The sequence below is a fragment of the Tetrao urogallus genome (genome assembly GCF_951394365.1).
Source record: "Tetrao urogallus genome assembly, chromosome: 15".
Taxonomy (NCBI): domain Eukaryota; kingdom Metazoa; phylum Chordata; class Aves; order Galliformes; family Phasianidae; genus Tetrao; species Tetrao urogallus.
In genome coordinates, this window is record NC_136828.1 from 13,685,363 (window position 1) to 13,710,542 (window position 25,180).

Consider the following 25,180-nt stretch of genomic DNA (forward strand, 5'->3'; position numbering starts at 1 on the left):
AGAGTGGAATCACAGCCATACGAGGCTCATTTCTAAATGAATACATTCAAATCCTAAAGATACCACAAATAAACTGAAAATTTTAGTCTAATCCTACAGGTGATTGATAGACCTCATAGCAGCTCAAAGTTCTGATGGGATGTAACTGATCATAATGCTTACTTATAAGTAGCATGAGAGTCAAACAGACTGAGATGCCAAATGAGATAAACAATGCTTTAACCCTCAAACACCCACAGAAACAGTGATCAATACCTTTGTAATAAAAACACTAGTGATGCTTTCTGGATTGTCTCCTTCTGGGTTTGGGGGTCCCAACAGCTGCTCACCTTCTCCCTTTTCAAAACTGTACAAGAAAGCAGGATTCAGGATATGCTGCAGCACCTACAGAACAAACAGAACCATTACCCTCAAGCACTGCACCCTTTTAGTGGCAGTCAACATAACGGCTAAACATAAAGTAAGGTCCTATGCAAACGTGCATGTCAGAGACATTGCTACAGAAGGAGGTTGTAAGTAACAGCTTAATAAGCAGATGCATATGCCATTTTTCCCCCTCCTTTCCTTCTTCCAAGGGCAAAGATTCTTAGAAAGTGCGAACTAAATCAGTCAGCACTGAAAGCAAGATAAATTGCTGCCCCTGTTTATTATCATCTTCTTCAGGTATGATATTTTCACCTAAGTGGCTCTGCCAATTATCAAACTCATTGACATTTAAGCAAGTGAATTTTGTTGCCCTAGATCTCAAGAAGAAAATTAAACCTAAATACCAGACTACTTTGAATTAATTGCTTTAGCTACCTTGGCTTTGAGCTCATCTCCAAAGTTTGGGTCATTGAAGTCTACAAAGCGGAAGAACAAAGCCCGTTTTTGGGGAATACTGTAGTTTTTAGGAATCTCTTCTTCCATGTATTCCTTTAAGAAAGTCATATTGCAGAGAAAACGGCCTGTAAAAGCTCGAAGCAACTGGAAGAGCAGCTCTATGTCACCATAATTTCTTCTGTAAAAACACAGAAAATAAAAAGCTGTCGAGAGAAATTCCTTCTAAACCACTACACTGGTGACTTGATGAAAAAACAAACACTGGTTTTAAACAAGCAGAGAACCAAGAACAGGCACTGCTAGAGGTATGTGCTTAGAGCTAAGAGCAGTATTACGAAATATGCTAGACATTCTCTTCATTAACTGCTAAGCATTTTTAGTATCCCTGTTTGTACAGAAATGATAGGAAATAAATGCTGTTACGTACTTGCAGTAATTCAACAAGCAATATGCTAGTAGTTTAGGTTCTTTCCAATTTGTTGCAGCCATATTCTCCTTACGGTGTCTTTCCTGAAAAGCATCACTCACCCACACACGTTTCAGCTGACTCACCAAGGAATGCTGATTTGCTAACCAACATTCATCATTCTTAACAATAATACTTATGATCTGTCAAAAGCAAAACAAGACAAATGCACAATCAGTATTCAACAGACCTGCCAGTGGAAGCAGTGAATAAAAGCAATTCTTTCAGGTAGATTAAGGGTTCTAAAACAATCCAAATTCAAACAAAACGTAATTTAGATCAATTCTGAATTTTTTTTAAAGACAGTTTACCTTGCCATGTTTCTCTCCTGTATCATACTTAATTAAAGATAACAATAATTCATTTAAATCTCTTCTTTCCTCACTGTGACTACAAACACCTTACATTGTTACAAGTATCTTTCCATCAGGCATAGCACACACATGTGCACACACACTTGAAAGTCTCTACGTAAGAGGCCTTTTGCTAAAGAGATTTCAATTATCCAATGCAGACAAACAAACACAAATTAATACCTTGATAGCCTGAAACTGAAGGTCAAGACGCATCGTGGTCGTGCTTGGAGAACCAGGTCTGACAGTGGCCTGGGTGCCAGCAGGTAACAGGAGAGTGATGAACCGGTTTGGGTTAGCAGCCAACACATCGCGGAGAGGTTTGGCATCTTTATGTTTTAAGAAGCTCTGAAGAAGGAGAAAAAAGGATTTTAACCTCACCCTTTAAAAGCAAAAATACCAAAATGCTGTCTCGCCCTTCGGCATTCTGTCTACCACTGAAGTTGCAGAGCTTTTAAGCCACATAACTCCAGTGATTATCCCATGTGATCTGAAAAGGTGTAAAACCAACAGCTGTGGATAAAGAAATGCAAAATAAATAATATGCACCTCGTGCTGGAATAACACCAGCCACAGGATTTTAAGGTTATACGAGGGGAAAAAAAAAAAAAAAGAAAGATCACAAATGCGATCAACCAGAAGTTTTTGAAGATCAGGGGCCCTACAGCTTACCATAAACATCCTGCTCCACTGTGGGTCATTTAAAGTGGCTTCCATCATGAAGAGCTCTACAGTCTGGGATGGATGACGCGTCAAAAACTTAATCAGTGGTTCCCTGAATGGACTGCCAGCCTGAAAAATTCACAATGCTTAAATTGAAAACACAGAATGCAGACTGTTTCTATTTGTCTAGTAATTGAACAGCACTCACAGAGGGGCTAATGGGAGGAGCACTTGTTTTGGCATTTACGCAGATACAAAACATTCAGAACCTCCATGATCAGGATTTTCTGATAATGTCAAAACTCTCTGATGAGAGAACAACAAACAGTGACACCTCCTGAGAGGACTGGGGAGCATTTCTCTTTATTTTTAAATGATTTTTTAGTATCCAATCTTTTCACTATGTGGAAAACGCATAGCATTTAAAAATATTGCAAAGCAAAAATACCAGCAATGTTAATTTCCACTTTTACCTCAATCAACATTGCTCGTTCTGTTTTCATCACAACTTCCAGCAGAGGTTTAACCAGTGTCTGAGGGGCAGCTGGGATCAGATGAAACAGATTTATAATTGCTGAACAAATCTTCATTTCCTACAGGTAAAAAGAAGTAAGATTAAATTAATATCACCCGTCCAACAGATGAACATTGTATCAAGCATCCTACTGGTTTTACCTCTCTGTATTAGCAGATCCAGCAAGGGTTAATGCATACGCAATATCTATTTACCACGATGGATGGAATAAATTCTCTTGTGGAAGTTTGTCCTTCCCACTTGCAATACAAAGATTTTGTTTTCTTTGTCACAAAAGTGTTATCTTAAGGTCAGAGCTAAACTCTGTGTAACGAGAACAGGGATGAGGGCTTCCAGCGCCTCACTGCTGCTCTGCACCGCTTGGTTCATGCATCAAAAAGCCAGACCTTCCATTCTAAACTATTCTTCGTATCCAGACCACAACCCCAGGTAAGACCTGAAGAACATGACAGATAGATTTCTCCTAGCACTATTCTGTGCCTTTGCAAACAGCTGGCTACTTAGCAAAAGTCTTGCCTTCCCAACAGATATTCCCCCACTACATAATGAACTCTTCAGTTCAAAATAATAGTTCAAAATAATACTGTGCTTTCCTTTGATTATAATTATGTAATTTGAAGGTGAATTACATTTCAGACAACCATACTGTGGATTTTCCACCATAGGAAAAGGGAAATGGTGTTCCACACCAAGCAGTACAGAAGAGAGCCCAAAGAACCTGCTGGCAGCAGGGAGGAAGCTCTTCCTACCACACTAGGATTTCTAACATCTATTCAACATACATAAATGTAGTGGCTTGTAAGAAAATATCATTGCACATCAGTTATGGCAGCATTTACAAGTGAATGAATTCTGTAATTCCTGAATACTATTTGTTTCCTCTTTGTCTTCCCACATAAAAGCACTCACTAACTTACATTTCCATCGCTCCTCTGTCCACCTTTGTGCGTAATCACTACAACTTCCATCCATTTACGCAGGTGTTGCTATGAAAAAAGACAAGTAGTGTTATTCTTTTAATAATACCACTCCATTTTAGCAAGTGACAGTATATACCCCAAGAAAAGAAACAGAAGCAAAACTGAGGGAAACAAAGGGAAAAATGACAAATTATTTTTACTCCCTCAGACTGAAAAGTTTATTTGAAACCACACAGTTTGCAACTTCAAGTACTTTCAATGCATTCCAAACCAAAAAGGTTGGAATATCACCTGCAAAAGCTGCCATTTATCCGTACGTGAGTAGAGTATGTGAAATGTAGACAGGTATGTCTTGCACATCAAGACCAGAACATGTTCCTGCACTGAAGCTTGCAAGAGGGGATGCTAAGGATTGTTATTAGAAAACACCCAGGAACTTTATTTTTTAATGTAAAACCAAAGCACTATACAGTTGAAGCTGGCACCAATTTCATTTCTATGCAGAACACACAAATATGACGTTCAATGCCTACAAAAGGACCCTTGATACTCAATCCAGTATAACCACTAGAAACTGGAACTATGCTGACTTTCAGAGATCGCTAGAAGTTCTTTCCCTACCCAAGAAAGGAAGGGTTATAAAAGTACATACATTAAAAGGCAAAAAAATCCAAAGCCACATGGACAATGATGATAGGTGGACAATGATGATAGGTTTATGGTTTTATAATTATTTAAAATCATACATATGCACTTAAATATTTAAAAATACCCGGCAAAAGATTACAGACTTCCCAGAAAAACTTTTAAAACTGCAAATGAGATAAGAAGGGCAATAGCTTCCACTGCTTTGTACGTAAGGAAACACTTACACACTTAGATTGCTAGGAAGCAAAACGTGCTCAAGGGAATACTTAATATACTGTACTGCTGGTACACTGCTTAACAAAGGAATTTGGCCAAACAGACCTTAACATAATTAGCTTCAACTCCAGTAGACAAGAACACCTCTTAACTTCTAGCTGTAATATTTCTTCACAAATTAAGCCAAATTCTAACCATGTAGATGTTTGAAGAGACTCATGTTTCCTATTAATGGTGGAACAAAAACTTTTCTTTACACTATATACATTAAGCCACTAGAGTTGGTCTTTGTCTTTCCTAAAACACTAATGCAAGCTAAAGGAATTTAAAAAGGAAAAATAATAACAATAATAATAAAGAAAAGCACCGCAAAAATGGGCTTACCATCATTTGGTCACAGAATTTATCATTAAAGGAGTTTGGGAAAAGCCTGGTGACTGATGTCAGCCGATTCACAACATTCAGCGTCAGGCTTCGGTAGTCTCCCAGCATCATAAGCAAAGGTCTCATGTGTGTATGAATTTGATCAACTTCTATTGTAGCCCCTTCCAAAAACTGCAGGAGAGTACAGGTTCAAATAACAGGTGGAGCAGAGAGCTTAGTGACTTTTGTACAAGCACCTTAAAGTAATTTCCACTGACTTTGTATTTTCAGAACACGTGGATACTACAAGATAATTATTACTAGTGGCACATACAATGAAAAATGGATTTGGGAAGCATTTCAGTATTCCTGGTGTAGAGCAGGACATTCCATAATACAATCAAGCAGGAGGTCTTAATTGCAGCTAACGATTGAAAAAAAATGCCATTGTTATAAATTAAATGTAAAACTACAGACAAGCTGCTCAGAAGCTGCTTTATTAAGAAATGGCTCCGAATCTGCTAATGGAGCAAATTTCTCTGTTAAAATTCATATGTACAGTGAGAAACATAAAAGGTAAAGAAAACCCAGCTACAAGCAGCCAGATACAGTATTTTCCATTATAGTGGCACATCCTAAGGACATGGATTTATCCCAGAAAAGGTGACAGACACAACCAGGAAGACAGAATCAAAAGCAACACTGTTTAATATACTAACCTTTCTCATGCATGCTTCTCCTGCCTCCTGCAGTTCGTTGTTTGTCGAATTAAGTGCCTTGAAAAGTGCAGCAATGATTTTCTCTCTTGACTGAGGCAAGTAATTGCATGCAGCTAGAGCATCTGCAAATATCAAAGTAAAATTCTCTTTGTAAACTCAACCTCAAAAGAGGGAAAAAAAAACCCCTAATTCTACACTTATTCTCGTCAAGTATTTTTTATTTCATCTTAAATTACAGACACGTGAAGCCCAGCGTGCTTTGTCAAAAGTGACAGGCATCATAAAATAGTAAACAAAAGGAATGTCTATTAGGAGTGTTTTACAGTGTCCCCGATGACATAATTAATCTTAAAAAAAATTGGGTTAATTTCACAAAGCAAATCCTACTCACTAAGAAAGAGTGTTACCTCCCCATTATTCTCCATTAAACTGTGACCTCTAGGGAGCTGTCATCAGTCTTCAAGCTCTCTAATTTTCTACTGGTCTTGGGAAGAAGACTGCCCACTGCTCAGAAGGGCACTTATCTATAGCCAACTTTGTTTATGAACTGTCACTTACTTAATGCAGCAATCCGAAGAGGTACAAGAGATGGAAGACTTTTGTAACAAGGCAGTTTCATTAAGGCTGCATCTTCAGCCTCGCACAAATTCAAAAGCTAGGGGAAAAAATGAAGACAGACAATCATTTTAGCACAGAATTAGGGATAACTGAGACAGTATTATCAGTTATCTTTCGAGCCATATGTCCTCAAAGAGACACATTTATTCAAATTACAATCCCCAAATTTCACCAACAGGCAAAAATTCTACTTGAAATTAGAGTGTAAGTTTCCATGAAAACTAATGGTTAGCCAGAGGCAAGAGAGCCGTTCACAGTGCCACTGTAGCAGAGTCTGGCAACAAACTAGTGGTTTTACAGTCTGCCAGTACCTAGCAGGTCCATTTGCAAACATGCTGCTTATACAATACAGGCTGTGAAAGGACATGTCTGCAGGAATTCTTGCATCCTGCATTGCAGTAGAACACAAGGAATACTGAGGACAGGGGTAAGAGAGCAAAAATATACACCAGTAATCTCTATCTGTAGCAATTAGAGTTCTGACAACACCATCATTACTTAAGTATATGCATTCAAATATGAAAAAATAAAATTAGAGTACCTCTGTGTAGAAAACCTTATGTTCCACAACATTTAGATCCATTGTGAACAATCGAGGCTGTAGGGTTGTACAAAATGTATTCCCCTCCATCAGTCCAATCTGGGCATTTGCAGGTTGATGCCTGAGTAAATGCTTTTTAGGAGGGACCATATCTTGGAGGACCTACACAATGCAATTTAGAATACTGCATTAGCAGCCTATTCAAACAATCCCACAAACCCAGCCACTAAGACACCATTAGGGATGATCACTTCTTCCCACCCATTTGCTACTGGAGCTCCAGCTGTACCTCTTTAGAAATCACTAAGTGAAGAAAAGTGTTTGTCTGAAATACCTGATCTCACTGTCAGCTGGGGAAGCAACTCACTACGTTCAATTATCATGTACTCTTTCTGAACAAACCTATGGCAATAGCTCATATAATGTTATGAGCAACATACAGAAAAGAAATTCATAAACATAAGCATTTAAAACAAAAACAAAAGGTACAAAAAAGGTACAAAGTACAAAAACAAGAACATTTTAAACTCTTAAAAGCATTAAAAAAAAAAAACATGCAGAATTTTTCCACCAACTTCCCACTCTCGTACATAAAAATCTTCAGCAAAATAAGATATTAATGAGGGGGCTACTCGGTGCGTTCCCTAAATTGCAATAATGACATTTATAATGTTACACATTGTGGTGGCTTTTGGGGCCTTTGTACATTTACTAGCATTGCAAGAGAATGAATGCTATCAGCTTTAAGGAGTATGTAGCAAAAAGTGATTTCAGCCAACTTTGATTTACATAATCTCTTTCTGGACTGGGAAAGGCATGGCAATATGTCTGATTTAGATAATAACAGAAAATACAGGTTCAGAATAAAACGTGCATTTGGCCTTGCCTACGTCTGATTGGCAGTAGGGGACACAGCCCATAATTTCAGAAAAAAAATCAACCTGAGACACAAGCAATACAGACTAAGCAATCAGGCATGGTACATCTACATGTACATGGTACATCTACAGTACTCCAGCCACAGTATATTTTACAGCAATGAAACACAGCGAATGAAAACATATCCTATCAAAGCAGTAACAACTTCATCCACTAACACGTAAAAATGTACTCAGAAAAGCATCTTGCAAACCCAAACTGCTGAACAACTTCAGGTTTGCTTGGATGCTCAGTAAGTATTTTTGCTTACCTCCTTATGTGGCTCCATAATCACAGTGACACTTTTTCCAGTGACCTGTGCAAGTACTTGCAACGAATGCATTGCTTGCTTTCTCACAGTAGAGTTTGGAGAGGTCACTTCTCGAACGAGATCGTGTGTTACGTGATGGAAAGACTTCTCCTGTGCTGCTATGATTTCCTCTGTTTTCTCTTCATCTTTTAAAGGAGTTGCACATCTAATCAGAAGCTGTTCAAGTGTGGTCTTTGCCATAGCAACTGCTCCATTGGAAACCTAGGGTATCATAAATAATTTTTCACATTTTTAAAAATACAGAACAAAGACTGTAAATCAGCACACTCATCAACAACAAACTTTGCACTTGATTTTGATGAACCCTCTGCAAAAGGCTAAAAACACTAAGTTTAAAAACAACATTATTCACTTCCCAGCAACCTTTTCAAAGCTGTGAGCTGTGATGGAACACAACTGTGCAAACCATCTCTAAGAGCTGGAACACTTCAGCAATGGTGTTACTGTATGATTCACATCTAAGAAAAGGTCAAGCAGACAGTTTTGTGGTAATTGTAACCACATAATGCCTTCAGATAATACCAACACCTTCAAACTAAGCACAGGAGAAAAAAAACTCACAGAGACCAAGTTACAGTGAATCATCTTCTTTCACTGATCTGAATGCAATCAGTACATTTATACTCAGAAATAAGCTAATGTAATCAAATGTAATTTCAATAACTTTGGCAAAGTGGGCAGGACAGGGCAAGGAATGATTCCTAAACTCAGGACTTGGTTTAAGTTAAAATGACTAGAATTAACTCAAAACTACTGCACTATTGATATATTTTGAAGCTGAGTAAAACCAAGATTAGAAAAGGTTAATTTGTACAAATTGAAGAAAAAATCTAGTTTCCCCGGAACTCTGTGATATATTCACTTCTTACCTCTCCAGTTAGGTCCATCATAACAAAGAGAAGTGCCTTCAGGAAAGTCTGTTGGTTCTGAAGGACCCAAATTAGTGGAAGCCGTTCCATAAGAAATTTAATTGACACCACACCTCCTAGTTTTGCATACCAAGCTTGTTCGTAACAGCAAGCACATAAACGTTCCACAATGTAGGAAAACAAGGGAAGCTGACAAGCCTGCAAACAAAGAATTCTATCAGTTTGTTTTCTCAGCTCATTGGTAGCCTCTGGTGTCTCAGAGGCAGAACTGAACTGGTTGAATGTAGATCATATAGATGAAAATTGAAATATATATTACCCTTTCTTTTGAACCCAAGATAATGCTTGCAACATCAAATATCACTGCTAGGGCCACCTCTCCTATTTTGCAGAGCTCCTTCTCCTCATAAGCCATGCAGATTGCTATGGCATCAATAAGCACCAAGGGATCCATGCCTTTCGACCCATTTTCTTCACTGTGAAACATGGCTGTGCTAGGCTGGCTTCCAACCTGATAGCACTGCAGCAGAAAAGGACCTGCAAATGGTATGGGGGGGAAAGGAAGAAGAAGATAAAATAATGGATATTTCAATATGAATAGTCTTTCAAATAGATTACTATTCCTATGACTAAGGGATGGCAAAAACAGTGAGCACTGTGCCAATTTGCATATAAATGGATTATAAGGCATTCTTCGCTCACAAGAAAAAAGATTGTATCTACTTCAATATTTTCTTCCACTTACTAGCCTATGCACTGCAGAGGTCTCCTAAGAATATTTAATTAAAATGAAGAATCTTAAGAAATTCAGGTTACATTAATGTAACAATGAAGTAATACGCTCGTATTATGTCTTTTCCCCAACTGTCACACAGTCAAACTCCAAACAAGAAGTGTACTTCATGGGCAGGTTTACTTGGTTCCTCTGAGAGGACCCTAAAACTGCAAGTGGAAACAACCACATTAAAAACCACTTGCAAAAATAACTGCATGTGCCAAGTTACACAAATGCGCTGGAAACATCAACAATTCCAAACCCTATTTAATTTGTTTGCTTCAGTATTTTGAAAACATTATTAGGAGGCAATTTCAAAAACCTGCTCAATTATTTTTCCCTGCTCAGCAGAATTGGGCCACAACGCCAGACCAACATAACCAACATAACCACCCAAAGGCCACCACAACATCCAGGCTCACTTCAAAGTGAGCACCACAAGACAACCAAACGTCTCCCCGCCCCGCAGCCCCGCAGCCCCGCAGCCCCTGCCCTGCGCTCACCGCACTGCTGGGCCACGGCCACCATGGTGTAATGGCGGATCAGGCTGGCTACGAAAGGCAGAGCGCTGGGCCGCAGGTCTTTGATCACGGCTGACATGAACGCCCCTGTCAGCGCCTGCTCAAACGTTTTACGGGCCGGAGTATCCTGAGCTTTGTACCGATGGGAAATAATGACGCTGGGGATGGACTTCTCGGTGAAGCTGGAAGAGAAAATTCAGTTCACCATCGTCCCAAAGTGCGGTTCAGCAGCTCAGCCACAAACGTCATCGAGTACCTGATTTACAGTTTGCTCTTTGTATCAAACTCCTTCTCCACCTCCAGTTTTCCCCTCATTTTCAGAGATCTAGATCGCTTCACCCAGTTGGTATCAATTTTGTCAACCACTGGTCTCACATGATGGACAGCTCAATTTCATCACAAACATTTCAAGCCAGCGGTTCAGAAGAAGCCACGTATATTGCAAGTGAGAGGTATACAGGCATCACATTACAACTCAATTACAGAATGTCACTTTCAATATTTTGACATTTTCCCTTTTTTAAAATGACATTTGATTTTAATCTTTCAAGATTGAAATATTTTGTAACAAATCTTCACCCCAATAAAGCCTACTCACTGCAAAGCTACGTGTGCGTCAAGTCTAACAAGTCCAAATTAAACAAGTACTATGCTCCTTAGCAACTCAGCCAGCACACACTTTGTAGTGAAAGCTGTCTAAAAGCAAAAAGTCATTAAGTACCAACAACTAAGATTTTTAAAGATGTAAAATAATTCAATAAAAACCCTCAGCTGCTCTATGACAAAGTATTCCAAAACCATCACATACACAAGTATGAAGAATACATCATCTCTACATAAGGTTAGACACTATAAATTTTACATACGCATTTATGCTTAAAGAATTGTCATACTTGGGATGTGCCAGAAGTTGGTATAATGCATGTTTGTTATCATCCAGGCTCATCATAGCTACTAAGAAACACTTGATTACTTCCCAAGCTTGCCTCCGATAATACGGTTCTGTGTTAGCACTCTTCAAACAGTCCAGAGCAGTTTCAATTGCCTACAAAGGAGAGGTTACAGGTCAGATACATACATGTACTGGAAAACCTGGTTTGAGTGAAACCTGGCAGGATAGGAAGATGTCAGCAATTACGATATTTATACATATTCAACTCATCAGTTTGAGTACAGAGGAGAAATCAGTAAAGCCATGTGCATTCAAAAAAAAAAACAACTGTTCTTCCAAGCTGTATTTAAGCCTGCAGGCTGTATGGAGCCAAAGAGAGGCAGCTGCCTGTACAAAAATCCAATTACTGCTTCAGATCACACCTACTTGTGGAGCTGTTATTGAAAATCACAGAAAATGTATCAAAACCCCACAAACTAAATTAACTTAAAATCCAGCTCAATTCTCTGATCCCAAATTACAGTCACAGATTAGATTGCAGTAATTAGTGAGAACAAAGCATCTGTACGACACTGAGATTGTCAGATGAAAACCACTTCAAGTACAAAGTATTTCTGCAAGTATTAGAAAAACTATACCCAGCCTACAGACAACAAAGGAAGCCAAATCATTAAAGTCATTAGGATAATCACTGAAGAATATCTATGATAAGCTTTTGGTACACTTCACAAAGAAAACAGGAAGATTTTAGAGCAGAATCCTGCTCCTAATCTAACCAACACACAAAAAGGTAAGAAGGGAGGAAAAATGCACAGGAAAGATCTACTTTTGTCAGTTCAGCTCTAGCCTAAAGCTCTGTAGAAGCAGAACAGCATCTTTACATTTATTATTTGGAGTGATGATATAAAACAGTTTAAAGGAGACAAAAAGAAAAAAAAAAAAGACTGGCAAACTTCTGGCTCAAGTCCTTACCTTTTCCATAGGGAGCTGAATAGATGCTTTACAGTCCGAAAATTCTATTGTGATGCTGGGTCCCTGAATTTCTGTGACCACATACTGTAGTTTCTGTGACTCCTTTAACATCTTCCTGTTACTCCCACCAAACTTACCAAGGACACGATAAGCCACGTGAGAAATGCTGTCTGCAGGATTGCGCAGCGTACGCCACAGAGCCTGCAAGCAGTTCAAATATAACAAGGTCAGACCAGGCTCACTTCAAAATTTTTCAACTTACAGTGCAATAAAATGTCACAGAAACCACTTATTCATGTATCTGATATTTGGTCCTGCATATCTTCCAGAGAAAAAAACACTTTCCAGATAGATTGAAAGCAGTTTGTTGAAAACAGGTGACCTGATTTATAAGGAGATTGTCCTATGCACAGTTTTAGATTTGACTGCTGTGGTCAATCACAAAATCTTTGCCCCAATGAAATGCAATGTCATACTTATGGCTAATGTTAGATAGATGACATTATGAATTCAGTAAGAAAAATTAAGAACCAACATGGGCCAAGTGAAATATCCTCAGAGCTAGCTTCTAAATCTAAAAAGAAAATGAAGTACATATTATATTTACAGGCAAAAGGATACGCTAGCACTATTAGAGCAAACAGACACTTATAACATTGCTCCAAATTTCAGCCACACTATAAATACAATCATCTCTGAACATATGGAGATTGCATACAGTTGTCAATCACAGCATGCTGAAGGTAACTAGGTAACTAATCTTACCAGATCTTCATCATTTTCTATTCCAACTCATCTTAGGTAGCAGTATTCTTCCTACAGAGTCCCAAGCCTTAATTTTAACTTCTTACCAGGAGGTATAGGAGAAAAGATTCATTTTTAACTGTTTCACTTTTCAATTCACTTTTAAATGTTTCAGTTTTCAGTTGCACAACACCAAATAGTGCTTTGCATACAAATCAGACAGCTATGCTTCCCATGACAGTTTTTTCCAGTTCTCACAATCAGAGTTCCACTAACATTCTAACATGTAGTGAATTGACGACCTCCTGTGGTTTAATGGGAAAAAATGTGGTTTACCTGCATAAGCTCAGCTCGAACCGGCTGAATGTGATCGTACAGAAAGTCTGGCTGCAAGTTATCCACGCACAATTCGAGTGTTCTTAAGCCTTGGCTAACCAGGGTCTGAGATCCATTGAGAGCTGACACCAAGGGATCCATGAGCATCGGCAGGTATGGCAGCAGTGAGCTCAGACGGACCGGCACAGTGAGGCACAGCTCCACAAACAAGTCTTTCATGTGTTGTTTATGAAGGCCGCTTTGCAACATATTAAGTCCTGAAAATCATGGATAAATTACACGTTCAAAAGAAAAAAAACAACAGTCCACAATTCAATGTTCAGAAGTCACTGTTTCCTAAGCTCAAAATAACCTGACATTTTCAAGTACGGCAAGCTTATTTATCTCTAAGCAATGTATTTAGAAAACATAACACCATCATAAAGACAAATTTCATCTCAGGACTCTACACAGTGAATGCTTTGTAAGTACATGTACATACAAGAAGATCTGTGTGTGCACTAGAACTGAATATCAAATAAGTGTCAAAATAAAGCAGCATTTGAATAGAGTGGATGAAAGCAAAAAGACAGCCTGATCCAAGCCTCAACTTCACTTCAGTATAAATTTGAAACCTTCTTGTTTCTAAAATATGCGGGCTCCTGAAAATAAATATTAACACATAACATGTTTATGTGAATGTCCATCCACTCTTCCATACAGACAAAATATGTGCCCCAAGTCTCTCCCCCCCACCCAGCAGAAGATTTCATATATTCCACAACCTTAGCTAGCAGCTCTACACTGTCACATATTTTACATAACGATTTAAATGTAAGAGAAATATTTGCTAACTACAATAGCAGGTTCCCCCTGCAGATGTAGGGGAAACCATAGATTTTGCTTTCCCAAAGTCGTTCAGATTAGCTTCTCCATAGGTTTAAGTAGTTCTCCCCATTCCCTTGGTCATATCCAGCGTCTCTGGAAGACGGCCTTCACAAGCACATAAGTTCATTTAATCAAGACTCATTCACTTTCCTATTTCTTGCTAGAAACACAACCCCCACGTACATTTCTCACACAGCAGCAAGTGCACACAACACACCCACAACTACAGAAGAGCCAGAGCCTCTCAGCAGTGCTCTTCCCTCAGAAGCAGTGACAGACTGGCAACCTTGCTCCTCCTGCCACCCCACAGCTCAAAACAACAAGCAAACAAAAACCAACAGCCCCACAACAGAAAGCAGGAAACAAGCAGCAGCAGTTGTGAAGCAGCCAGAACTATGGAGCCTGAAGCAGCTGACAGAAAATGAAAATAAGCCACGTCCAAGTTATTTAATCAACTGCTAAGCTCAAAACCAGCAGCAACGTTTGGTTTCGTGTCGTTTTTTTCTTTCAAATTACACAACATAACTTTATGAGTACTATGTACATAAAAAGATCAGAAACTGGGAGGGGGAATAAAGGTATTGTTCTACCTTGCAGTAAGTTTGGTAACAGCGGCAAGAATTCTTGATATAACAGATCATGACTGCCTCCTCCAATAGATCTGAACAGTGCTCTGAGCAGCAGGAAATAGTTATAGGGCTCTTTGGCAGTCTGTGCAAGTTCCATAGAGCTGTTCACAATCTTGTGTAAATGTGGCTATAAGAAAATAAAGCTTTAAGATTAATAAATCATCAATTTTATCATCTCTGCAGTGTAAGACTTTACATGAGACAACTTCAGATCAAAACCCTTCGGTTTCTCCGAGTACTCTGATACCATCCTAATTTTATACTGCTGCTGAGAAGTGTGACCAAGAACACATAGCATTCATCAATTAATTAAATACTGCTTTCACATTAGCCAAACAAGCAAGTCTGCTTGCTACTCCAAGCACAATCTGTATTAAAACAGAAACCCACAAATCAAACACTACGAAACACATTTGCTCTAGAGCTCCTAAGGATGGGTAGCAGAAATGCCAGCAGCGTCAGAATGACAACAGAAGATATTTCACCATATTAGTTTAATGCAGATCTAACTTCATCATTAATTCTTATTTTTTGGTGAATGCAGTAGTATTACTTTAAAAACTAACTTTTATAAAGGAAAGAAACAGTTCCAGAACCGGAAGAGTGAGGATCAGCAGCCTCACGGACCAGAGGACTTCAACAGTGCCAGGAATCATTAACAACAGTTGAGAAATACAGGGATCCTCCCCGAGCAGGTACAAACAGTGACACAGTTCTGGATTTAATTCACATCTAAAAGTGCTCCACATTGTTACACAAATGCTGCAGAGAGCCTTCATCGTTCAATTTAATTGTCTACCCAAGGCCCACATCATCAATCCTGCTGAAACAAAAATGTAACAGAAGCGTGAAACTGTGAAGGCAGTAAATCACATCCCTCAAATGGGACCTCCAGCTTATAAAATCCAAATGACCTTGACTCTGATGGTAGAAGAATTAAACCAAAATTATATGAATATTGCCTCATCCTCCTTAGGAACACTGCTTCATATTAATCTTCCAAAGAATCAGGAAAAGCAGTCATCCCTACTCTGTTCTGCCCTGAAAATACTGAACTAATCCTGCAATAACAAATGATTAAGCAGAAAAATCATTTTATATAGTTGCCTCTATCAGGAACTGTGTTTATTTTAAGGTAGGGAAAGGGAAATTGAGATAAATGTTGAGAGAAGGAGCAGTGTTCAACCAACGTTTTAAAGTTTTTCTGTTATATAGGCAGCTGTTTCTCACAGCTTTAAGAAAGCTTCAAGCTCAGAACACATTATTTCTAATCATATTAAGAGAAATAATTGTGTTCAACATAAAACAAGTTTTTTTGAACAAGCAAGCAACATGTTGTTAATAGAAAGGTAGAATTCCTCAATGCAGACTTTGGCAACATCCCAAAACTTTTTAACTCAAGAGGTCCATGTCACCAAACATGATGTGAATTAACCAGTCACTACCACACAGAAGTGACAGTCTAAGCAAAATCCCCACGTTAATAAGGCAAAGACAAAAAAAGCACGAGATATGTAACTGTCCTGATCATAAAGTTATGAAGTAGGTGCTAATCCCAACCAGGCTACTTGCATCTCAGCCATTCAGATTCAGAATTAGCACATCACTACAGTGCCAAACATTCACAGAAACTGCCTCATAAATAAAGCAGTAACGGATTGCTTGCTTGAACAATGGTGCTAACAGTGGTTCAAAGATGAAAAGACTATCAAATGATATAGAGAGTAAAGCTGAGTTTCTTCAAACATCTGAAGAATACATTAAGAGTGAAAACAGATTTATCTATTTTTTTAAATCTAAATGACCTTTACCTTCAGCATTTGTTCATTTTCAGCAGCAAACAACGAGACGGAGCCAAACACCAACTTGAACAGCTTGAGATACAGATTGGAGAGTTCCACATTAGAGCCCATCTCCGGCAGTCGGTCCAGAAGATACTCTACCAAAATTGTTGCAAAGAGGGCAGAGGTGGTAGGATTTGCCAAGAAGGAGTTGGCAACTATCTATAAAAGGAAACCACAGAGGAATTAATGCTGCTGCAATGAAAGGAACAGAGGGATTCATACACTGCCAATTAAAAAATACTACCAGATTCTGCTTCTCCACCCCAACTTCCCTGCTGTGCACACAATTCATGTTATCCTCAATGGAAAAGAACTGTGCATATAATTTAAATTTAAATTTTAGATGCGTACTGCAGAAACTGTGTTCTGCTAAGCGCTAGATCAGAACGCTGACACAACAATCTCACTCAGAAACAGGAATTCCAGAACGTTTAATACTTCTTGGAATAAAAGTACCAGCTTGAGGTGCTCATGTTTGTATTTCATCACTTAACCTGGAAAGTTTTTGAAAACCCATCTGTGCAGTTTCTTTTTATAAAACGTTTCAATTCTTTCATGCTAATTTCAACATTATTACTTAATAATTCCTCTTCAGCCTCAGGTACTCTAAGGCAGGAGGCATTTTCTACAGGCTGGTTATTATCAACTGGAGAAGAAAAACAACAACAAACATGATACCTGAAGAGCATAGTTTTTTGAGATTCTTTCCACCATATAAGGAACAGTAGTTTGAAAGATCTCTTTAAAAGTCAATGGGTTCATCATTGTGAATACACCAGCAAAATGCTCCAGAACTTCCTTTTCCTCTTTCATTCTGACTGTCTGACAGTTGGCTACTCGAACGTACGTCTGTCCATTTCCTGCTATTTGAACCTATGGCAATTGAGAAAATGAATCGATCAGTTACAGAACTGTAGCAACTTGTCCCTGCTATTCCTAAAGAAGGACTTGAGTAAAACTCATGTTATACAAGTTTCACATGCAATTCCCATACAACTAGAAGTCACAAAAGCCAACATTGACAATAAATATATGAAAATGGAGTGTGAAGATCACAGACTTCAAAATCACAGTGAGGAGTGCAAAAAAAACAACAGCAGATATCACTCTGCATTTGTAAAGCTACTGGATTCTAAATCGTGTACGTTTACATTTCAGCAACACTTTCTGTAACTTCTAAAGATAAACATGTGCCAAGGGAATGCTTCAGCTGGTAACTGAACTTAAAAAAATCTCTTTGGAGAAGAAATTTAATCTACCACATAAAAAAGATTTTTAGTCTGACCTGCCAGCCTAAATATAGCCAACAATAACTGTTATGAAAATAATCTGCTTCTTGCAAGTGATAAGTACTCTGAAATTCAAACAATTTCCCACTAGACACGGCCCAGAAATGAAAGGTTTCATGAAAACATACTACAAGTGTGAACTGTATTTTAGCTGACAAACAACTATTAAGCGATCTAACACAGAAAATGCATAAAATAGACATGGCATGGGGTCAGAGCGCATACCTGATAAATATCCAAAGCTTGCATTGCATATTTTACCAGTTTTATATAGATTTGAGTCTCTTTAGGTTGCAACTGCTTATTGGGAATGAACTGTGCCTCTGAAAGGAGACAAAAAAATACAGCAGCAGTTACATACTAAAAATACTATTTGTTTGTTTTTGGCTAGAGTTTTAATTGCAGAATTTTAAAAGTCAAGAGCAACTAAACATTATGCAGCATTACCACCAGGAGCTTTGCATGACGTTATGCCCCACGTGATTGTCTTCACACCACAGACCAAAGTTTTCACTAAGCTTCGGCAGTCTGTGACCTGAAAAGTCTGCTTGTCTTCTTTTTCTTTTTCCCCCTGCTTTTCAAACACAGGTACGGGCGCAGGGGCCACCGGAGTGGCCGGAGCAGGAGATGGAACAGGAACAGGTGCTGCATTTGCTGCTGTTGGCACTCCAGGCAGTGCAGCCTCGGCTGCTCCAAGCTCAGACTGTGGTTTGCATTTTTTAAAAATCCCTGAAAGCTGATATCGTGCTATGGTGTGAAACTTCAGAACAAACACCTGTGGGGACGGGGGAGAGAGGACACAGAAGAGCAGAGCGGAGAGGGGAAGAGAGAAAAAGGAAAGTAAGTTCCTACTTCAGAATTAAAGATGATTCTAAATCTCTAATTCTAATCCTTCAGCTTAACATACTTAGACCAATAAGATCTACAACCGTATTTCTGGAATGGCTCAAAAACTGCAAACATATCTGAGTGTACTACAAAGTGTTAACACACTGTTTTGGCATATCCTCATTTCTGAAGAAAGGAGGGAGTAAGATGTGATTGGTAATATACTACAAAATATTAATTAGGCTATTCAGTACATTATCAAGAATTTTAAACACGCCAGTACCTCCAACATTCTCATGAGAATATCTCTACCATTTCCATTTTCCTGTTCACTTTTAGACCGGATACAGTCTACCAAATTTAGCAGGAGCTTGCAGGACATTGTCTGGATGCTGCTAGGCAACGACTCATCATCAATGTTCTTGGCAAATAACTGGACAGCAAGGGAGAGATCGTTGAGAGGTAAATGCTGCCGGACGTGATGCACCAGGTCTGCCAGTGTACTGTATGCCAGGGGCCTGCCAGGAAAAACAAGAAACAAACAAAACACATTGAGGACAATTATAACAGCTGCTAATTGGACTCAACCAATAATCACCACCTGGATCTATTTTCAAGATTCTCAATTACAATTTTCTGTTTTTATATGCAAACACATTGTTTTGAGTTTCTTTCTATTACACAAGAGCATTAAAATCTGTATCATACCAAAGAAGCATTAATCCATCCCACAAGGCCAATATTAGAACTACTTGGATCTTTATTCACCCGCTGCTGAACATCCCCTGCACACGACTTCATCTCCATAACAATTCAGATGTTTCATGTCATGGGAAGCAATGCTGGTAAGCTTTTTCACAATTAATCCTTGATTACTCATGATCTCATGAAAATGAGCTATATAAAGATTTAAAACTCTATACAGACATTGTGGTAAATATTAGCAAACCCTGAAAGAAAGCCACGGCAGGCACTCAGGAAGACATTCCAACCTTTCTGCCATACCTCAGTGTCTCTCGGGCAGTATATCCAGAGCCAATTAATATAGATTCATCAAACAGTTTGTCCATGCACGGAATAAATTCTATAATTAAAAAAAAAGAAAGAATATGAAAACTAAATATAATGAGTAGCAAAGAAAGAGTTAAAATAAATTTGTTAAGCATTAACTCATTGTACATACTGAAACAAAAGTTTGGCAATAAAATTTACTCCTGAAACGTGTAAACTTTCAATCAAACTCTTATAGCTCTATTGGCACTTGCTCCTTCAGTAACTTTACAGAACACTCAAAGCAACCCTGTGGATACAACCAGAACAGCTACAGCTGGAAAAAGTGGTTCCATTAATCTCAACTTCACAGAACTTTTTAGAAGCAACTGATGAGTTACTGCCCATGAAAATGCTGCTTTGTGTCATCATGCAAGCTCTATCCCAGAATGTGAGACAGAATATATGGAACTTGGGATACTGAAGAGCTATCAGTAACAAACTCAAATGAAAAAGCAAGGTCAAAGAAGCTTTTTTTTCTTTTCTTTCTAAATATAGAATTCAAAAAGGTCACTGAATGATTAGTTCACTCCACCCTAAGGGCAGATAATGGCAATGACAGGAAGGGCTGAACGATCCCACTTCTATAACACAAAGTGCAGCAAAAAGCAGAACCTCAAGTACAGAGAGGCACCCAAAAAGAACAGAACTGAAAGCAAAGTTCACTTCCCAAAGTAATGAGAATTATGTAATAGCCCACATCAAAAGGTACACAAATGTACCTCCTAAATACACAGAAATAGTTGAAATCTTTTCAATGCACAGATACACCATAAAAAAGCAGTACATACGGCTCCTCAAGTCTGTTGTTAAAATGTGCTTAGCAGCAATCAGAAGCTCCTTCCGGAGGTGTGCTGTTTCTGCTGGACAATTGGAGAGCAATTGCAACATTCCTTTCACCATTTGCTGAGAATATTTAGCCACTAATTCCTATAAAAATAATGAAAATACAATCATTATTATACTCTACTTTAAAATTCTTCTCACATCTCCAATACAACATTGAATTAAAATTCAGTGACTTCTCTCCAGGAAGTCTGCTTGTAAAAATAAAATACAGTAGCCATTCCATACATGCTTTTATTTTGCATTCACATCAGAACACTTCTGAAAGGATAACCAAGTACAGCTCTACAGATGGTCAGGTTTACTTTTACTACCCAATTGTTCTTCTCTCCAACCCTTGAAGCACAGCACTCACACAGGTGGCTTTCCCACCACAAAGTAATGAGAGATCTGTTGTATTTAAGAGTAGCGAAGTAACAAAAATGCAGCCTACCTGGTAAATTCTTATGATGTAAGCCAAAAAAGACAAGGTTTTAATTTGAGCAGCGATAAAATCAGCATACAGTTCTTTGTTATAAAGTTTATGTTGCCTGAAATCAAATTGAACAGTGGTTATTCTTCTCCCCCTTCTTAATACCTTTGGTCAGAAAATTCATGGCAGTATCAAATTACATCACCTTAAACTGAAGTTCTTGCTCCCTAAGAAAATAAATTCATGATGGGAGAGCCCACTTACCCAACATTTTATGCTTCAAATAGAAATGCACAACCCTGAAGCAACCACACAATTTTCAACCCCCTGCAGAACACCAAGCTAATACACAGGCACCAAACAGCTGCCTCTCTACCCCTAGCTGGGGCCATTTTTCTCCAAGCAATATTCCTTCCCAAAGCCTTGCACGTCTTTCAAGTCTCAACCACTTATGCAGATCATCTGAGCAGACAGGGAAAGACAGAGATAGTAATCTTGCTGCACTGCTCTGCACCATTGTTGCTCTTTAGAAACATCTCTCTGAATCAGGCAAAACAGTGCCCACATCTGCAGCACCACATGGCTCCACACAAGCTAGACTTGGAAAAGCGAGACTGTAACACTGGTGGCTTCCTGAAGATAAATAGCTCCAAAGTCCCAGCCGTGTGGTCTCCATCACATGGAGCACTGTTTGTGCTAACATCTATTTCTGTCAGAAGCTCCATTTTAAAAAAAATGCCTACCAAACAATAAATGGGGAGGCAGCTCATAACTATGAATCTTCTCAGTGACACATAATGGAAATATTCAAATCTGCCCATTACCTCAAGTACAAAAGTGTCACTGTAGGACAATTTTACATCAAATAATCATTGTTATTTCTGAGATTAAAAGCACTAAGACTAGAAGCAAAACTCAAAGCATCTAAGATAAAAATATTTCAAGTAACCTTGAATAGCAGGTTAAGGAAGTTTATTCCATATATCATCAAAGCAGTACTGAATTACTTTTACCTGGCTTGAGCAGAAACCTGAATTATAATAGTGTTCATAATCAAGGGCACAAATTCAGCTACCACATTATGAATGTTCAGTTTGTAGAGCTTAAAAAAAAAAAAAAGAAAAAAACAGTATAATTAGAGAAACAAGAGAAACATGCAACTCATTCATGCATTCAACATATCTGAAAGCTAATGAAAGACAATGAAAAAATCTCACAGTATTATTACTCCACCATATTTTAATCTCAATATTGGTTACATTTTGCCATGGGAAGTTACACAACAACTGAGTAACCAGAAGTGCTTAGGTGCAAAACACAACACTGTACTAACCTGATACATAAGAACAACAATAATAGGTAGCTCAGCCAAGACCTTCAGGGATAAAGATCCCCTGGGTATTATGGAATGCTGAAAAGAGAATACATGTTTTATAAACAGTTTGTTGATTTTTAAAAGTGCTCGTAATGCATTTTTAAAGAAACTGCTCATTTTAATAGATACACTTACAGAAGATTTAAGGGGCACAAAGCCACTCAGTAATCACATTAAATAAAAAATCCTGTGGTTGCATAGCAAATATATGACAGGTTTCAATCTTCTACAAATATAGGTTGATACACAAAACCAACCAAAAGAGCCTACTGCAATCTCAGTTTGAATACTTACAGTTCTTGTCTCACTGTCTTCTCTCTCCGGGTTCACCTTCACCACAATTGTTGTAATCATGCCAACCATCTCAGGAGGAGGAACAGTGTTCTCAGGAATCACCTGAGGATTCTCGAAATACCGACCCTAGAAGCAGACAAAGAGCAGAAGAGAAATACAGTCATGCTAGTTACAGTCCAGGCAATGCTTCCACATAATTTTTCCCCACAGCTCATTGTAGATATCTTCTCCTACATAGGACCTTCACTCCAGAAGGTTGCTGGGACTGCATCCCCCATAATCTTTTGCTCCCATACAGCAGGAAGCAGAAAAGAAAAACATTGAAGCAGACAGCTGTAATCTGACAGAAAGAACAGGCAACGGCCTCCAGAGATCAAGCAAGTTGAAGAACTCTACTGGAAGGTAAGTCATGCAGCCTTCCCTCAAAAAAAACAAAAACAACAACCAAAATTTGGAGATTGGTGAAGCCAATAGAATGGTATTTTATTAAACAAATGCACCTTGGTTTTCTCACACTGTTGATACTACAGAAACAAGATTTTCTAAATCAAAGTCTAAATTTCTCTGTTTTGTGGAGTATTTCCGTTAAATATTTTTCTTAAAACTAACTGAATCATTAGATGTAGAAGTAATTAAACTCATTTAGAGGCAAAATTAAGACAGAGGATTTAGTTCCCTGACTACAGCAAGGGTGATTTGGGAAATAAAAAACTCACCACAACTTTAGGAAGCTCCTTGTAAATCTGCTTCACAAAGTCCAAAAAATGATGGATCTAGGAAAGAAAAAGGTGCTTCACCACACAGCTGAAAACTTACAATTTTACAATGCCTTATTAGCAGCAGTACAACTACATGCAACCTTTGGCCACCACTGGAGTTCACTTTTCGTGACATCTAAAAGGGATACTGAAGTTCTCCAAGTCTGTTTTGTTCCACTCACATTAACTTGAACTGACTTGGAAAGAATCTAATTTGACTATAACCTCAACATTTTCCCAATGTGGTACAAATAGGAATAATGACTAGAAAATAATCAAGTCTTCTGAGGGAAAAAAAATAAATCAAGGAAAGAAAGCAAAAGAAGAAAAACACAGACTTTCATGCAAACTCCTTCTTGAGACACAGGAGTGACACAAGTGTGGAAAGAGAAGAGGAAATAAGAGACGATAATATTCCAGGATTTTTCTTTCACAAACCAAAAAGGCACCAATTCTCTCTTCCTCTGAGGGTGTTTTATCCTTTTTGGAGATGCTCCCATGCTAACACAGTACCCATAAACACCTGAAGTGAAAGCAACCAGACTTTAACAGTTTGTTTTGTTGTTTTTTTACCCTCCACAGGGTGCTGGACTGCTTAGCACTGTGCAATCCTCTTCTATGAAGTATTTGAGGGTTGTTTTTTTGCTGTTGGTTTTCTAATATATGGTTACTAGAGGTCAACAAACAGAAAATGACAGCAGAAATAGAACACACAGCAATTCTGAAAAGAGCATGGGAGTAACATAGCACGATTGATCACTTACTTCTTGAGTGATTGCTGGTCTGAACTGTTTGTGCAATTCAATTATTATTCTTAAGCAGATCAGTACATTTTCTTCGTTCTCCGTCTGATAAAAAACGGAACTTCAGTGAGTCTACCATTGCATTCTTCAACTTCAAAACCCCATAAAAGCACAGTTATCTCATTCCATTACTGCAGATTTGCATGAGCAAGATGCCTTTAATTTGATCTAACTTTACCTTGTAACCTCTGGAGAAGGCTGAAAATAAATTAAATTCATCCCTTTTGGAATAAAAACCAGAATGGCTGAACACCATCAGACCTGACTACGCATCACAGACAGAAGCACAAGTGGAGCCATTTGCACACCAAGACATCCCCAAATATAACATGTTATTTTTGGCAGGCTTCGAGTAACAATGTTTTCAGTGCTGAGTAAGAAGCAGATCTACGTCTCCAGAACAAAGCATTTCCATCTACACAAGCTAAGCAAAAAAATGCGCATAAATGTAATGTTGTCTAAGGCAAGCGATAAAGAACAGTTCCCTGCAAAATTAAAAGCCAAGGAAGGGAGAAAAAAGACAACTTGAAGAAATCAGAAATCCTACAGACAGTAAGTAAGTGCAGAATGTCGCTCCACTCTTGCTCCAGAAGCACAGCCAATGCAGTTACTCTCAAAAACCCACCCCCAGCAATTCTGGAGATGAAGTAGAACTTTCTGCAAATCTGGAACAGTTTTAAAAGAAAATATACACACACACCCATAAGCAAAGATAAATACCTCTAGAAATCTAAACATCACAGACAGGATATTCTTGGTATGAAGACGAAGGTGCTCATTTGTTGGTATTCTGTGGATTATTTCAAGCACTAATTTCCGGAGTTGCTGTTTAAATCAAGAAATAATTAAATAAATCAAGAGCTGCTGGGATTTTTTAGGAGACCGCAAAAAACAACAGTTAATGGATGCATGTTTTCAACTTCCATACTTGAGCACCACTTTACTTTGCACAGGCTGGCCCGT

General features: G+C 38.4%; 1 protein-coding gene across 1 annotated transcript in view; it reads right to left on the reverse strand.

Annotated features, from left to right (window-relative positions):
* The window catches only part of TRRAP (transformation/transcription domain associated protein), a gene marked incomplete at both ends in the record, with an annotated part of 71,695 nt that overhangs the window by 43,981 nt on the left and 2,534 nt on the right, over positions 1 to 25,180 (reverse strand). Inside the window, 34 exon segments of the mRNA XM_079543012.1 lie at positions 256 to 384; positions 802 to 1,000; positions 1,250 to 1,431; positions 1,825 to 1,989; positions 2,314 to 2,433; positions 2,778 to 2,897; positions 3,735 to 3,750; positions 3,752 to 3,825; positions 5,008 to 5,178; positions 5,706 to 5,827; positions 6,264 to 6,360; positions 6,865 to 7,026; positions 8,054 to 8,314; positions 8,983 to 9,180; positions 9,302 to 9,519; positions 10,261 to 10,460; positions 11,172 to 11,323; positions 12,143 to 12,343; positions 13,223 to 13,479; positions 14,680 to 14,845; positions 16,530 to 16,721; positions 17,241 to 17,435; positions 18,077 to 18,174; positions 18,299 to 18,626; positions 18,963 to 19,197; positions 19,685 to 19,763; positions 20,521 to 20,659; positions 21,009 to 21,105; positions 22,001 to 22,089; positions 22,321 to 22,398; positions 22,657 to 22,782; positions 23,373 to 23,429; positions 24,179 to 24,262; positions 24,938 to 25,042. Coding sequence (XP_079399138.1) covers positions 256 to 384; positions 802 to 1,000; positions 1,250 to 1,431; positions 1,825 to 1,989; positions 2,314 to 2,433; positions 2,778 to 2,897; positions 3,735 to 3,750; positions 3,752 to 3,825; positions 5,008 to 5,178; positions 5,706 to 5,827; positions 6,264 to 6,360; positions 6,865 to 7,026; positions 8,054 to 8,314; positions 8,983 to 9,180; positions 9,302 to 9,519; positions 10,261 to 10,460; positions 11,172 to 11,323; positions 12,143 to 12,343; positions 13,223 to 13,479; positions 14,680 to 14,845; positions 16,530 to 16,721; positions 17,241 to 17,435; positions 18,077 to 18,174; positions 18,299 to 18,626; positions 18,963 to 19,197; positions 19,685 to 19,763; positions 20,521 to 20,659; positions 21,009 to 21,105; positions 22,001 to 22,089; positions 22,321 to 22,398; positions 22,657 to 22,782; positions 23,373 to 23,429; positions 24,179 to 24,262; positions 24,938 to 25,042 — 5,112 coding nt within the window.